Source organism: Pan paniscus, chromosome 9, assembly GCF_029289425.2.
Source record: "Pan paniscus chromosome 9, NHGRI_mPanPan1-v2.0_pri, whole genome shotgun sequence".
Taxonomy (NCBI): domain Eukaryota; kingdom Metazoa; phylum Chordata; class Mammalia; order Primates; family Hominidae; genus Pan; species Pan paniscus.
Genome location: NC_073258.2, coordinates 66051469 through 66065955, shown reverse-complemented (window position 1 = coordinate 66065955; position 14487 = coordinate 66051469). Strand labels below are relative to the sequence as shown.

The window sequence follows — 14487 nt, the reverse complement described above, 5'->3', positions numbered from 1 at the left end:
GCGGGCCAAGCTCTCAGGAAAATGGGAGGCCCCAGGCCTAGTGCAGAGGCATCAGGCCCCCCGGGGAAGGTGGGTGAGACCCAGGCCCCAGGTGGGCAGCAGCAGGCCAGCCTGGCAGAGTAGGGGTGACAGGGCCATCGCGAGGGGCCAGCAGTCCCAGCCAAGCCCAAAGCTGTCCTCATGGCTTCACCACCACCACCCACAGGTGGATTCATCAGTGGCAGTAGGGACGCCGGACTATATCTCCCCTGAGATCCTGCAGGCCATGGAGGAGGGCAAGGGCCACTACGGCCCACAGTGTGACTGGTGGTCGCTTGGAGTCTGCGCCTATGAGCTGCTCTTTGGGGAGACGCCCTTCTATGCTGAGTCCTTGGTGGAAACCTACGGCAAGATCATGAACCACGAGGTCTGGACACCAGGCTCTGGGCTTCCAGAGGGGGCAGTGGGACCCCTGAGTCTGTGTGGTTGGAAGTACCGGTAGGTAAGGCTGGGTTCCTGGACACTTGACCCAGCCTGCCCCCTCCCCCGACCCACAGGACCACCTGCAGTTCCCCCCGGACGTGCCTGACGTGCCAGCCAGCGCCCAAGACCTGATCCGCCAGCTGCTGTGTCGCCAGGAAGAGCGGCTAGGCCGTGGTGGGCTGGACGACTTCCGGAACCATCCTTTCTTCGAAGGCGTGGACTGGGAGCGGCTGGCGAGCAGCACGGCCCCCTATATTCCTGAGCTGCGGGGGCCCATGGACACCTCCAACTTTGATGTGGATGACGACACCCTCAACCATCCAGTGAGTGGCAAAGGCCACTGCAGGAGGGGAGCTGCCCTACCCCCTTGTTGGCTGGGGGAACCCTCCCTCTGAAGTCCCCTGGGGTGGGCTGGGGGTGAGGCCTTCAGACACCGGGGCTTATGATTTATGGACTCCCAGACTGACCCGTTCCAGCCACCATCCGCTGGCCCAGCCTCTTCCAGCCAAACTGGGGTTGGGGAGCATCTCCCACAGGCTCCCCATGCTTGCCTGCACTGAGGTGGGCTGTGTCAAGGGAAGGGCCTCTGACCACAGGTATCATTCTATTAACTAGAATCCATATAAGGAAGAAAACTCCCAGCAGCTCCTAGGAGACTTGTGGGAGCTGGGGGTTTGTTTGGGTTGGGCCGTGTTACCCCCCTGAGTTCCCACCTGTGCAGGAGGTGGTCGCATCTGGTCCCAGGGGGCTCCTGGGCCTCGGGCCTCGGGCCTTGGCCTGTGGACTCTGACTCTCCTTCCCTCTCCCTCTGCAGGGGACCCTGCCACCGCCCTCCCACGGGGCCTTCTCCGGCCACCACCTGCCATTCGTGGGCTTCACCTACACCTCAGGCAGGTGAGGCTAGTCCTCACACACCTGGTGGGAGGCTCGGGGTTGCCTGACCTGGAGGACACTGGGCGCGTAGCCCACTGGGGCCCTGGGAAGGAGGGCAGAAGGGCTCCCCAGTATCTGCATGTGGCAGGTGCTCTAGCCCTCATCCTCGGGGTCCTGGTGAAGCCACACCCAGGTCCCGCTGGGCCACATGCCAGCACATGGCTCTCATGGCGCCTTCCATGAAGGGCGAGGGTGCGCTGCACCTAGAGCCAGAGGTGCAGGGTTCGAAGGCCCCTACTGCTCCCGGGCCTCACTTTGTGGCTCTGTAAAATGGGTGGGATGGACCAGGCGTGGTGGCTCATGGTTGTAATCCCAGCACTTAGGGAGGTCGAGGCGGGTGGATCGCCTGAGGTCAGGAGTTCGAGACCAGCCTGGCCAACATAGTGAAACCCCATCTCTACTAAAAATACAAAAATTAGCCGGGCGTGGTGGCGGGCGCCTGTAATCCCAGCTACTTGGGAGGCTGAGGCAGCGAGAATCGCTTGAACGTGGGAGGCGGAGGTTGCAGTGAGCTGAGATTGCGCCACTGCACTCCAGCCTGGGTGACAGAGCGACTCTGTCTCAAAATGGGTGGGATGATCTCCACCTACTCCCATTCGAGGGGCTGGCCTGAGACCGCAGTGAGGTCCTGGTGCGGTGTGCTCTGAGGTGGAAGGAAATGGGTCAGATCCCCAACTCCTCTAGACCAGCCAGGCCACTGTCACCACATCCTGTCCTCGACAGCCCTGGGGAGAGGCCTTGTCACCACCATCTTCCCCTGGGGAAACTGAGGGTAAAATACATTGGGTTCGAGGTGATACAGCTTGTAAGGGCCAGGATGAGGGCTTAAACCTGGGCCTGGACCCGAAGCCTGTGCCCTGCAGCTGCTACCCCGGGCTGCCACCCATGGCACCAGTCTGGGGTCTCCTGAGGGCAGGGTCTGTTTTGGCTGTTTCACAATTAATGAGTGATTCGGTCCAGGAGGATGGAGGAGACTCTGTGGGGTGAGGTTTCTACCAACACACATGGCCCCTGTCCCCCTACAGTCACAGTCCTGAGAGCAGCTCTGAGGCTTGGGCTGCCCTGGAGCGGAAGCTCCAGTGTCTGGAGCAGGAGAAGGTGGAGCTGAGCAGGAAGCACCAAGGTACTGGGAGCGGCTGGGCCGGGCCTGGGTGTGCTGGCCCTAGGGGCTGCTGCTGCGGGAGTGGAGGAGTGGACTCACCTGTGGGTACCACCTCCCCTCCAGAGGCCCTGCACGCCCCCACAGACCATCGGGAGCTGGAGCAGCTACGGAAGGAAGTGCAGACTCTGTGGGACAGGCTGCCAGGTATCCCTTCCGCCCACCCCCCCGGGGGCTGAGTCCCACCTGGGCTCGGGTCCTGCCCTGCCCTGGACACGCTGTATGATCCTGGGGGAGCATTTTATACTCTCTGAGCCCGCGTATGGGAAACAGGCCAAGGAGACTTGCTCCTGGACTGAGAGGCTGGGGCCGCCAGCACTCGAGGTCTCAGTGACTCTTCCCGGCAGAGATGCTGAGGGACAAGGCCTCATTGTCCCAGACGGATGGGCCCCCAGCTGGTAGCCCAGGTCAGGACAGTGACCTACGGCAGGAGCTTGACCGACTTCACCGGGTGAGGGCTGGGTGAGGTGGGTGAGGGCTGGGTGAGGTGGGTGAGGTGGGTGAGTGGCCCTGGGCTCCATGGACGGTTCGTGCCTGACTCTGGGCCTTGTCCTTCCCCGCTCCCTCCCCTGCCTCCTCAGGAGCTGGCCGAGGGTCGGGCAGGGCTGCAGGCTCAGGAGCAGGAGCTCTGCAGGGCCCAGGGGCAGCAGGAGGAGCTGCTTCAGAGGCTACAGGAGGCCCAGGAGAGAGAGGTGGCCACAGCTAGCCAGACCCGGGCCCTGAGCTCCCAGCTGGAGGAAGCCCGGGCTGCCCAGAGGGAGGTGGGTGACCAGGGTGGGTAGGGACAGCACCTGGGCCCTGCCCCCAGTGTGCCTGGAGGGAGCATGGGGAGCTTGGTGGGAGATGCTGCCCCCCGGTTGTAGCTGGCAGAGGCTAGGCCAGGGGATGGTGGCTGGGACGGGGCAGTCTGGGAGTCCATGCCTCCTCATGTCCACTGTGGCTGGCAGAGTCTGGAGTCCATGGTAAGGTGGGCAGAGGGGCTGCCGAGGGCAGAGTTGGCAGTGGCCTGCCTCTGCACCCCTCACAGCTGGAGGCCCAGGTGTCCTCCCTGAGCCGGCAGGTGACGCAGCTGCAGGGACAGTGGGAGCAACGCCTTGAGGAGTCGTCCCAGGCCAAGGTAGTCAAGTCCTCCCCCTTGGCAAGAGGTGCTTCCCCACCAGCCTGACCCCACTCAGAGCCTCAGGGCCAGGCCTGTGTCCCAGGTGGGTGGGCCATGGCATCTTGGGTCTCTGCCCTGACCCCCTCCATGTCCCCAAGACCATCCACACAGCCTCTGAGACCAACGGGATGGGACCCCCCGAGGGTGGGCCTCAGGAGGCCCAACTGAGGAAGGAGGTGGCCGCCCTGCGAGAGCAGCTGGAGCAGGCCCACAGCCACAGGTGAGCCAGGCAGCTGGTGGCAGGGAGGGGCTGGGCCTGGCCTGGGCGGTGAGTCACGGCCTTGGCCTTCTCCTCCCCAGGCCGAGTGGTAAGGAGGAGGCTCTGTGCCAGCTGCAGGAGGAAAACCGGAGGCTGAGCCGGGAGCAGGAGCGGGTGAGCAGGGGGACAGACGGAGGGTACAACAGACGGACAAGGCAATGGGGAGCCAGTTGGGGGGTGGGCAAGCTGCAGCCAGTGAGCAGGGTGGACATGGACGGGGCTCGGGGTGCTGGGGTACCTACAGGGAGACGGCAGTCCCAGGACTGCTGGGGCCTGGGGCTGACCTTTTCTCTGGCCGGCCCCAGCTAGAAGCAGAGCTGGCCCAGGAGCAGGAGAGCAAGCAGCGGCTGGAGGGTGAGCGGCGGGAGACGGAGAGCAACTGGGAGGCCCAGCTCGCCGACATCCTCAGCTGGTGGGTGCCAGGGGTGGGTCGGGGTGGGGAACGCAGGCGAGACTGAGGGCCCAGCCCATGACCCTGAGCCCCTTCCCATTCAGGGTGAACGATGAGAAGGTCTCAAGAGGCTACCTGCAGGCCCTGGCCACCAAGATGGCAGAGGAGCTGGAGTCCTTGAGGAACGTAGGCACCCAGACGCTCCCTGCCCGGCCACTGGTGAGCCCCAGAGATGCCCCTGGGGGCTGGCTTGGGCAAGTCATTGACCTTCCGTGAGCTCAGCATCCCTGCTACTGAAGGTCACTACTGGAGGTGGGGACACCAAGCTCATGAGAGATAGTGATTTCCCTGAGCTCACAGTGGGTCATTGGCTGAGCTGGAGCTTTGAGCCTGGCTGGGTGGCATGGGTAGCAGGATGCTCTGGTAGCAGGGGGTCCCTGAGGCAGCCAGGCCTAGAAAGCATCTTATACGGGTGCTCCGTGGCCACCAGGACCACCAGTGGAAGGCGCGGCGACTGCAGAAGATGGAGGCCTCGGCCAGGCTGGAGCTGCAGTCAGCGCTGGAGGCCGAGATCCGCGCCAAGCAGGGCCTGCAGGAGCGGCTGACGCAGGTGCAGGAGGCCCAGCTGCAGGCTGAGCGGTGAGGCTAGGGGCAGGCACTGGGGGCCAGGGCCCGCACAGAGGCCAGTGGCGAGCCCTTGCCGTTCTCCCCAGCCGTCTGCAGGAGGCCGAGAAGCAGAGCCAGGCCCTGCAACAGGAGCTCGCCATGCTGCGGGAGGAGCTGCGGGCCCGAGGGCCAGTGGGTGAGTGGCTGCCAACTGCTTGCCCCGGAGCCAGGCTCCCCCGCGGCCTCCCACTTGCCAAGGGGGCTCCACGATGGCCTGGCAGGGTGGTGGAGACAGGAGTCTGTTCCTGGACTCTGCCGCTTACTCCATCATCTGTGACCAGCACTTCTGGAGTGCCTGCTGTGCCCAGCCCTGCCCCACCCTGTGGTCATTTCCCATTTTACTGAGGTGGGAACTGAGGCCCCTCCTGGCCCCTAGTTCCTCAGGCCAGGGACCCCAGGCCAGTGACCCACCCTTTCTTTGCAGACACCAAGCCCTCAAACTCCCTGATTCCCTTCCTGTCCTTCCGGAGCTCAGAGGTAAGGACCAGGCCAAGGGGCTTGTTGGGGAGAAGTCCTGGGAGAGGCACAGGGACCTTGACTTTGCTCCTCTCTCTCCCACCCCCAGAAGGATTCTGCCAAGGACCCTGGCATCTCAGGAGAGGCCACAAGGCATGGAGGAGAGCCAGATCTGAGGCCGGAGGGCCAACGCAGCCTGCGCATGGGGGTGAGGACAGGTGGGTCCATCGTAGGGGGCCTGGGGCCCGCCCTTGCCCGTCTCACCTGCTCCCCCGCCCTCCTGCAGGCTGTGTTCCCCAGAGCACCCACTGCCAACACAGCCTCTACAGAAGGTCTTCCTGCTAAGGTCAGTGCCCAGAGGGGCAAGCAGGGTGGGGGCACCAAGCAGTTCTGCTAGGCTGAATGGGCACTGTGGGGACACTCCACGTGCATCGTGGCCAGCAGGCACAATTGGGGTGGAGGTGGTGGCGATGAGCTTGCCTGCCGCCATAGATTGGCCGGGACTCGGAGGTCACTGTTGCCTGGCTCAGCCCCTTGTCTTTCCTGACCCCTCAGGGATGGGGCATGGGGCCCTGGGAGGCCTTGGGTAATGGCTGTCCCCCTCCCCAGCCCGGCTCACACATGCTGCGCCCCCGGAGCTTCCCATCCCCGACCAAGTGTCTCCGCTGCACCTCGCTGATGCTGGGCCTGGGCCGCCAGGGCCTGGGTTGTGATGGTGAGAGTCCCCACCCACTATGCTCCAGCCACGGTCCCAGGTGTGTGGCCCTGGCATACCCAGGCTGTTTCTCCCATCCCAGGGTCACTGGCACCTGCTGGTCAAATTTCCTCCTGCTCAGCTTTGTTCCTTTTCTCACTTAATGAGGAACTGGGGACAGTTCGGGTGCCACCGTGGCTTCAGGGAAGCTGGCTCTGGACATGCCCCAGTCCTGGTTTGGGGCTGTCCCCTCCCAGCCTCACCTCATCCACCTTCTCCACTTTCCCCACAGCCTGCGGCTACTTTTGTCACACAACCTGTGCCCCACAGGCCCCACCCTGCCCCGTGCCCCCTGACCTCCTCTGCACAGCCCTGGGAGTACACCCCGAAACAGGCACAGGCACTGCCTATGAGGGCTTTCTGTCGGTGAGTGGGGGCCGAGGGAGGGGAAGATGGGCATGGGGGGCTGAGGGTCCCTGCAGCCCTCCCATGCTTGCCTTTCTGCCAGGTGCCGCGGCCCTCAGGTGTCCGGCGGGGCTGGCAGCGCGTGTTTGCTGCCCTGAGTGACTCACGCCTGCTGCTGTTTGATGCCCCTGACCCGAGGCTCAGCCCACCCAGCAGGGCCCTCCTGCAGGTCCTAGATCTGAGGTAGGTGCCGGGCAGTGGCATGGGGCAAGGGACTAGTGGTAAGGGGGGCAGTCAGGGACAGGGAGATTTCTGACCTGTTCTGTGAACCTCCCAGGGACCCCCAGTTCTCAGCTACCCCCGTCCTGGCCTCTGATGTCATCCATGCCCAATCCAGGGACCTGCCACGCATCTTTAGGGTGAGTGCCTGGGATGAGATGGAGCAGCCACCATCCACCTCCCCATGCTGTCCCAGCTCTGGCCACTGTCCCCCCACTTCATACTGCCCTCTTGGGCCAGCCCACAACCACAGCACGCTTTCCACGTGAGCACCTGGCCAGGTCTCACCTCGTTTAGGATCTGCTGTGGCTTCCCATCGTCTGCGGGGCTCGGGGTGCTCCTGACCTAGCCCTTGAGGCCCCAAGGCTCTGACCCTGCAGGCCTCCCAGCCCTCTCCCTTGGCACCTGTCTCTGCTCTGGTCACACCTTGCTCTCTCCAGTTCTGAAGGCGCCCTGTGCCTGTGTGCACCACATTCTCAGTCCTTCACATCTGTCTTTGCATGAAATTGCCGGCCCTGCACTGGAGCCCAGCCCCTCACCTACCTTGACTACTCCTGGTTAGTTACTCGTCCCTCAGGCTTCAGCAGAAATGTCTGGTCTCCTGGGAAGTCATCCTTCACCTCCCGGTCCCGGTTTGGGTCCCTCTGTGTTCCCACTAGGCCCGTCCTTGCCCCATTATGGCGCTGGTCGCATGGCTCTGGAGTTGTCTGTTTGCCTGTCTGGCCTACTCCCTGCTGCTGACAGTGCACGCTAGGCCCCCGGGGCACAGCGGCTGCTGGAGGCAGGAAGGGAGGGAGGACAGATGGCTCTGGTCCACGGCCCTCCAGCTGGGGTCCTTGCCCACAGGTGACAACCTCCCAGCTGGCAGTGCCACCCACCACGTGCACTGTGCTGCTGCTGGCAGAGAGCGAGGGGGAGCGGGAACGCTGGCTGCAGGTGCTGGGTGAGCTGCAGCGGCTGCTGCTGGACGTGCGGCCAAGACCCCGGCCCGTGTACACACTCAAGGAGGCTTACGACAACGGGCTGCCGCTGCTGCCTCACACGCTCTGCGCTGCCATCCTCGGTGAGCTGGTGGAGGGGACTGAAGGGAGCAGTCCAGGCCTGCGGGAGTGCTGGTGTCTAGGAATAGTCCCAAGGGCCGCTGCTACTGCCCATTCCCTGCAGCCACGAGACACAGACTGCCTTGCACCACGTATGTGCTCCAGCCTCCTGTGTGCATGGCTGGGCCCCCAGGTAGGGGGCCTGGCTTATCCCCACTCCATTTCGCTGTGCCTCAGTTTCTGCTTTTTCCAAAAGAATCTCAAGCAAGTGGAAGGAACAAAGGCTTTTTTTTTTTTTCTTTTTCTTTTTTTGAGACAGAGTCTCGCTCGGTCGCCCAGGCTGGAGCTCAGCAGTGCAATCTCAGCTCACTGCAACCTCCGCCTCCCAGATTCAAGCGATTCTCCTGTCTCAGCCTCCAGAGTAGCTGGGATTGCAGGCATGCGCCACCTCGCCTGGCTACTTTTTGTATTTTTAGTAGAGACAGGGTTTCAGCATGTTGGCCAGGCTGGTCTCGAACTCCTGACCTCAGGTGATCCACCCACCTTGGCCTCCCAAAGTGCTGGGATTATAGGCATGGGCCACCGTGCCCAGCTGGAACAAAGGCTTTAGAAAGAGAGAAACGAAGGTTCAGTCCTGGCTGTCTCACTACAAGCTGGGGGACTGGGGGAGCTGCTGTAGAACCACCCAGAGCCTCATAACATCTCCTGGGTGGAGCTGCGAAGAGCTTCACTTGTGCTCAGCCTTGAACCTGGGGCTCAGCAGGGCTCTTCTGTAACTAAGGCTGGGAAAGAGGCATGAAACAGAGCTCCTTGGCGTTCCCCAGCAGCTGAGGCCCTGAGCCAGGCCCCGCTCTCAGGGCGGGAGCCACAGGAGAGGTTGTGCGGGTCCCTGGAGCAGTCGGGGACCAGAGGGGAGGGGATTTATTGAGCAAGGGGCTCTGCTGAACCCTCCCCTGCATCACTTCCTCGCTTCCTCAGAGTTGCTCTGTGAGGAAGTACCATCGTTGTCCCCAGTTTACATAAGGAAACCAAGGCTCTGAGAGGTGACATGACTTACCCGAAATCCCACAGCTCAAGATGATGGGCCTCACCCCAACCCCTCTGGAAGAGCCTGTCCAGACTGGGAGAGAAGGGTCAGTGAGGCAGGGATGCGGGATTATTGCCACCCCCATTTCCTCAAGATAAACAGGCACAGCAGGGCAGGTGGACTGCCCAATCTCCGTGTCATTGAGTGGGACTGCTGACCTCTACCCCTCTGCCTCCCTCTACCAGACCAGGATCGACTTGCGCTTGGCACCGAGGAGGGGCTCTTTGTCATCCATCTGCGCAGCAACGGTACCTATCAAGGCTGGGCTAGGGTGGGCGTGGGCAGGGGCAGCCCCAGCGGGCAGAGGAGGATGGGGATGGGTCACTCTTCAACCACCTGCCAGTGACACTCTCCCCTCGCCAACCCTGCAGACATCTTCCAGGTGGGGGAGTGCCGGCGCGTGCAGCAGCTGACCTTGAGCCCCAGTGCAGGCCTGCTGGTCGTGCTGTGTGGCCGCGGCCCCAGCGTGCGTCTCTTTGCCCTGGCGGAGCTGGAGAACATAGAGGTAGCAGGTGCCAAGATCCCCGAGTCTCGAGGCTGCCAGGCGCTGGCAGCTGGAAGCATCCTGCAGGCCCGCACCCCGGTGCTCTGTGTAGCCGTCAAGCGCCAGGTGCTCTGCTACCAGCTGGGCCCGGGCCCTGGGCCCTGGCAGCGCCGCATCCGTGAGCTGCAGGCACCTGCCACTGTGCAGAGCCTGGGGCTGCTGGGCGACCGGCTATGTGTGGGCGCCGCCGGTGGCTTTGCACTCTACCCGCTGCTCAACGAGGCTGCGCCGTTGGCGCTGGGGGCCGGTTTGGTGCCTGAGGAGCTGCCACCATCCCGCGGGGGCCTGGGTGAGGCACTGGGTGCCGTGGAGCTTAGCCTCAGCGAGTTCCTGCTACTCTTCACCACTGCTGGCATCTACGTGGATGGCGCAGGCCGCAAGTCTCGTGGCCAAGAGCTGTTGTGGCCAGCAGCGCCCATGGGCTGGGGTAAGGCCTGCTGAGGGCTTGGCAGGGGGGCCAGGCACCTTCAGTGGGTGGGTGAAGACAGGGTCCCGCCTCAACTCATGAGCCTGGCATTGGAGGCCTTTGGTGCCAGTTTGCATCCTCCAGCCCAACAACACCCTGTCCCACCCTCTGTGGCTTGCAGGGGACCTTCCTTTTCCATGGCTGAGCTCATGCTCCTCTCCTGCCTGAGCCGCTCTCCTTTTGTTTCTATCTAGCAAACTTTTTTTTTCTTTTGGGACAGGGTCTCTGTCTGTCACCAGGCTGGAGTACAGTGGCACAATCTCGACTCACTGCCACCTCCACCTCCTGGGGTCAAGTGATCCTCCCACCTCACCCCCTCGAGTAACTGGGGGCACAGGTGTGTGCCATCACACCTGGCTAATTTTTGTTTTGTTTTGTTTGAGACAGAGGAGTCTCACTCTGTCGCCAGGCTGGAGTGCAGTGGTGTGATCTCGGCTCACTGCAACCTCTGCTTCCCGAGTTCAGGTGATTCTCCTGCCTCAGCCTCCCTAGTAGCTGGGACTACAGGTGCACACCACCACACCCAGCTAATTTTTGTATTTTTAGTGGAGACGGGGTTTCACCATGTTGGCCAGGCTGGTCTCAAACTCCTGACCTCGTGATCCACCTGCCTTGGCCTCCCAAAGTGCTGGGATTACAGGCGTTAGCCAACGCACCCGGCCTAATTTTTGTATTTTTTCAGAGATGGGGTTTCGCCATATTGCGCAGGCTGGGAGTCTCAAACTCCTGGACTCAAGCAATCCTCCCGCGCGGCCTCCCAAAGTGCTGGGATTACAGGTGTGAGCCACCGGCCCCGGCCTGTACCTGGCAAACTCTTAACTAGGTACCACCCCAGTGTCAGCTCAGGGCCTGGAGCTGGTAGGCGCTCCAAAGATGACTGCTGCGATTGCTGTGGTCACCATTGCCTTCGTGCTCCCCGCCCTGCTTCCCCGTCATTGGTCCTTTCCTTCTCTTTGCCCTACTATCTCTCCGTCCAGACCTGTGTCACGGCTCTCATCGCCTCCACTTCATGACTGGCTTGGTGCACTGGGGTTCCACAGAATGGGCCGGGGCTGGTTTCCTCATCCACATCAAGCCCCCAGCCCAGGGTGGCACACTCCAGGGCCGATGGGTTTGGAGGAATGAGTGGAAGAGTGAATGAATGAATGAGGCAGTGGGGCAGTCTGGTGCATGCACAAGTAACTAGCATGATGGGTAAGGGCTGGAAGAGAGGGGCAGAGTGTCCTTCGTGAGCAATGGCTCTTTGGGGTGGGGCCTGCAGGTTGGGTGCCGCATATCACCCAAGCTGCCCAGGGCCAAATCGCAGCTCTCAGGACCAGCTGAGTGACCTGACCTTGACCATCACATGGCTCCAGGGGTTCCATTCCCTCATCTGGAAATTAGGGATTATAACAGTAGTACTTGCTCAGAGTTGTTAGAAAATTAAGGGAGGAAAAGCATGTCGTGTTTAGAACTGAGCCAGGCATGTGGTGAGTGGTCCAGGGTTATCTCTGATTTGATGTGGAGGCTGGGCCGGGCGACAGGGAGTCTTCAGAGGAAGGACCTTAGCCTGGGGCATGGTAGTTACTGTGCTGTGGCAGGGGACAAGGTGTTCCCTGTGGAACAGAGGGGGAAACAGCTCAGAGGTGCCTGGCGTGCCCGCAGGGTATGCGGCCCCCTACCTGACAGTGTTCAGCGAGAACTCCATCGATGTGTTTGACGTGAGGAGGGCAGAATGGGTGCAGACCGTGCCGCTCAAGAAGGTGAGGGTCCGCCAGAGCCCTGGGGTAGCGCCGGGGGTGGAGGCGTGGCCTGACCGCTGTGCCTGCTGCCTCAGGTGCGGCCCCTCAATCCAGAGGGCTCCCTGTTCCTCTACGGCACCGAGAAGGTCCGCCTGACCTACCTCAGGAACCAGCTGGCAGGTGAGGGAGTGCGTGTGTACGGCTGTGTGCGTTCACCAGTGCGCACGTGTGGCTGTGTGGCCCTGAATGCCAGCTGACTGGGCCCCGGGAACGTGTGAGCACAGCCCAGCTCTCCACTTCTCCCACAGAGAAGGACGAGTTCGACATCCCGGACCTCACCGACAACAGCCGGCGCCAGCTGTTCCGCACCAAGAGCAAGCGCCGCTTCTTTTTCCGCGTGTCGGAGGAGCAGCAGAAGCAGCAGCGCAGGTGCGCGTGCACGACGCGGGGGCTGAGGCTGGGCGGGGCCGCCTCCGCTTGTGGACGGGTCGAAGGGAGGGTGGAGCTTCGCCACCCACTACCTACACCTCCGCCCACAGGGAGATGCTGAAGGACCCTTTTGTGCGCTCCAAGCTCATCTCGCCGCCTACCAACTTCAACCACCTAGTACACGTGGGCCCTGCCAACGGGCGGCCCGGCGCCAGGGACAAGTCCCCGGTTAGTCCTCTGGAGCCAATCACAAGCCACTCTGGTGAGGCTGAGCCAATCACCGGCCTCTGTGGTGAGCTCTAGCCAATCACGGGCCGCTGTAATTACTCCTAAGGCCTGGGACTCACCCTTCTGCTACCTGGGACTTAAGTAAAACCAGGCTGGGGGCCCAGTGGCATTCAGTTGTCCTGGTCTGTTGTGCCTTGGGCCTCTTGTCCTCCTTGTGCCTGCTAGTCCCAGCCCCTCCGCACTGTCACCCAACAGGCTCCCGAAGAGAAGGGCCGAGTTGCCCGCGGCTCCGGCCCACAGCGGCCCCACAGCTTCTCCGAGGCGTTGCGGCGCCCAGCCTCCATGGGCAGCGAAGGCCTCGGTGGAGACGCAGACCCCAGTAAGGGCAGCCCCTCAGCCTCCAGTGTGCCACCCCCCACCCCAAGTTTCTACCCCCTTTGGATCCCTGAAATCTGATCTTGGTATTTTTGTCTCCTCGTCTGCTGCTGGAGCAGTGAAGAGGAAACCCTGGACATCCCTGTCCAGCGAGTCTGTGTCCTGCCCCCAGGGATCTCTGAGCCCTGCAACCTCCCTAATGCAGGTGAGCGGGTCCGGGAGGCTTGTCCGTCCCCTGTTCAAACGTCAGGCAGTTCCGTTTTATGCTAGGCCTTGCACAGTGACCTAGGCTAGGGAACAAGCTGAGCCCATCCCTGCCCTCGATTCTACGAGATGCAGATTCTTACCTGTCTCACCCCACCAGTGGGCACCAGCAGGATCCTGGATGCAGGCCAGCCTAGGTGGGAATCTTGGCTCTGACTGTTCCAGCTGTGTGGCTCTGGGCAAAATGCCCAACCTCCCTGATCTTGTCTTACCTGTAAAATGATGTGGTTTCTGGGAGGCCTGCATGAGCTGATGATACCTGCGAAGGGCTCAGCATAGTACCTGGCATGGGGAAGGTGCCACAGAAGGGGAGCTCTTGGGATTCTTTTTTTTTTTTTTTTTTTTTTCCAGACGGAGTCTCACTCTGTCACCCAGACTGGAGTGCAGTGGCACAATCTCGGTCAGTGCAACCCCCACCTCCCACATTCGAGCGAGTCTCCTACCTCAGCCTCTCCCAAGTCGCTGGTATTACAGGCATGCATCACCATGCCCAGCTAATTCTTGTATTTTAAGTAGAGATGGGGTTTCATTATGTTGGCCAGGCTGGTCTCGAACTCCTGACCTCAAGTGATCCGCCCACCTTGGCCTCCCAAAGTGTTGGGATTACTGATGTGAGCCACCATGCCCGGCCACTCTTGGGATTCTTAATAGAGGCCCAGTCCACAGCAGGGAGTTGGGGGGTCAGAGGAGGGAGCAGTCCATTCTGAATGAGGGCAGGGGAAAACCTAAGAGAAGCCAGGGAGGTTCCCATTCCCCCTGCAGCCACGTCTACAGCACACACATCCACCCACTCCCGTCACACCAGGCCACTTGGAGCCCTGGGGCTTGCCATGTTCTTCCACACCTGCAGGCTCTTGCCCCTGCAGTACCCTCTGTTTTGAATGCCTTTTCTCTATCTTCACCTTAACCAACATCAGACTGTCCTCCAGGTGACCCACCAGGATCATCTTCAAAGGAGCCTTCCTGGCCGCTTGGTCAGGTAGTCATTGCCTCCCTGGGGCTGGTGCCACCTTTGCCACCCCGCTCCCTCCACATCTTCCTTGCAGCTTCTGCTGTGCCGTGGGTTTCTTCTGGTGCCTGTTCTCCTCCGTTGACTGTGGGCTCCTTGGTGGTGGGGGTCAGGCTTCATTCTTCTGCCCAGAGTAAAGCATGTGGTCGACTGAAGGAAGAGTGGAGTGAATGAACAAAGGGACTTTGAGGCTGGGCGCTGTGGCTCACCCCTGTAATCGCAGCACTTTGGGAGGCTGAGGCAGGCAGATCACTTGAGGTCAAGAGTTCAAGACCAGCCTGGCCAACATGGTGAAACCCTGTCTCTACTAAAAATACAAAAATTAGCTGGGCCTGGTGGTGCATGCCTGTCATCCCAGCTACCTGGGAGGCAGAGGCAGGAGAATCACTTGAACCTGGGAGGCAGAGGTTGCAGTGAGCCAAGATCATGCCATTATTGCACTCCAGGCTAGGCGACAGAGC

The 14487-nt window shown here is 61.7% G+C and overlaps 1 protein-coding gene across 2 annotated transcripts in view; it reads left to right on the top strand.

Moving 5' to 3' along the window:
• CDC42BPG (CDC42 binding protein kinase gamma) overlaps positions 1–14487 on the top strand; it is a 33329-nt gene that overhangs the window by 5190 nt on the left and 13652 nt on the right. The window contains exons 7-36 of one of the 2 annotated variants that reach the window (XM_003828587.6): positions 206–406; positions 537–785; positions 1277–1356; positions 2421–2518; positions 2621–2701; positions 2902–3005; positions 3136–3315; positions 3582–3671; positions 3812–3933; positions 4014–4086; positions 4278–4384; positions 4468–4582; positions 4854–5002; positions 5077–5165; positions 5454–5506; positions 5595–5693; positions 5772–5831; positions 6095–6200; positions 6472–6605; positions 6688–6827; positions 6922–7003; positions 7710–7926; positions 9176–9238; positions 9362–9961; positions 11645–11742; positions 11817–11901; positions 12030–12150; positions 12261–12378; positions 12634–12757; positions 12873–12958. In XM_003828587.6, the coding sequence (XP_003828635.1) occupies positions 206–406; positions 537–785; positions 1277–1356; positions 2421–2518; positions 2621–2701; positions 2902–3005; positions 3136–3315; positions 3582–3671; positions 3812–3933; positions 4014–4086; positions 4278–4384; positions 4468–4582; positions 4854–5002; positions 5077–5165; positions 5454–5506; positions 5595–5693; positions 5772–5831; positions 6095–6200; positions 6472–6605; positions 6688–6827; positions 6922–7003; positions 7710–7926; positions 9176–9238; positions 9362–9961; positions 11645–11742; positions 11817–11901; positions 12030–12150; positions 12261–12378; positions 12634–12757; positions 12873–12958 (3924 nt within the window). The remainder of the gene's footprint in view (positions 1–205; positions 407–536; positions 786–1276; positions 1357–2420; positions 2519–2620; positions 2702–2901; positions 3006–3135; positions 3316–3581; positions 3672–3811; positions 3934–4013; positions 4087–4277; positions 4385–4467; positions 4583–4853; positions 5003–5076; positions 5166–5453; positions 5507–5594; positions 5694–5771; positions 5832–6094; positions 6201–6471; positions 6606–6687; positions 6828–6921; positions 7004–7709; positions 7927–9175; positions 9239–9361; positions 9962–11644; positions 11743–11816; positions 11902–12029; positions 12151–12260; positions 12379–12633; positions 12758–12872; positions 12959–14487) is intronic. The other variant, XM_055094485.2, reaches the window with a different exon arrangement.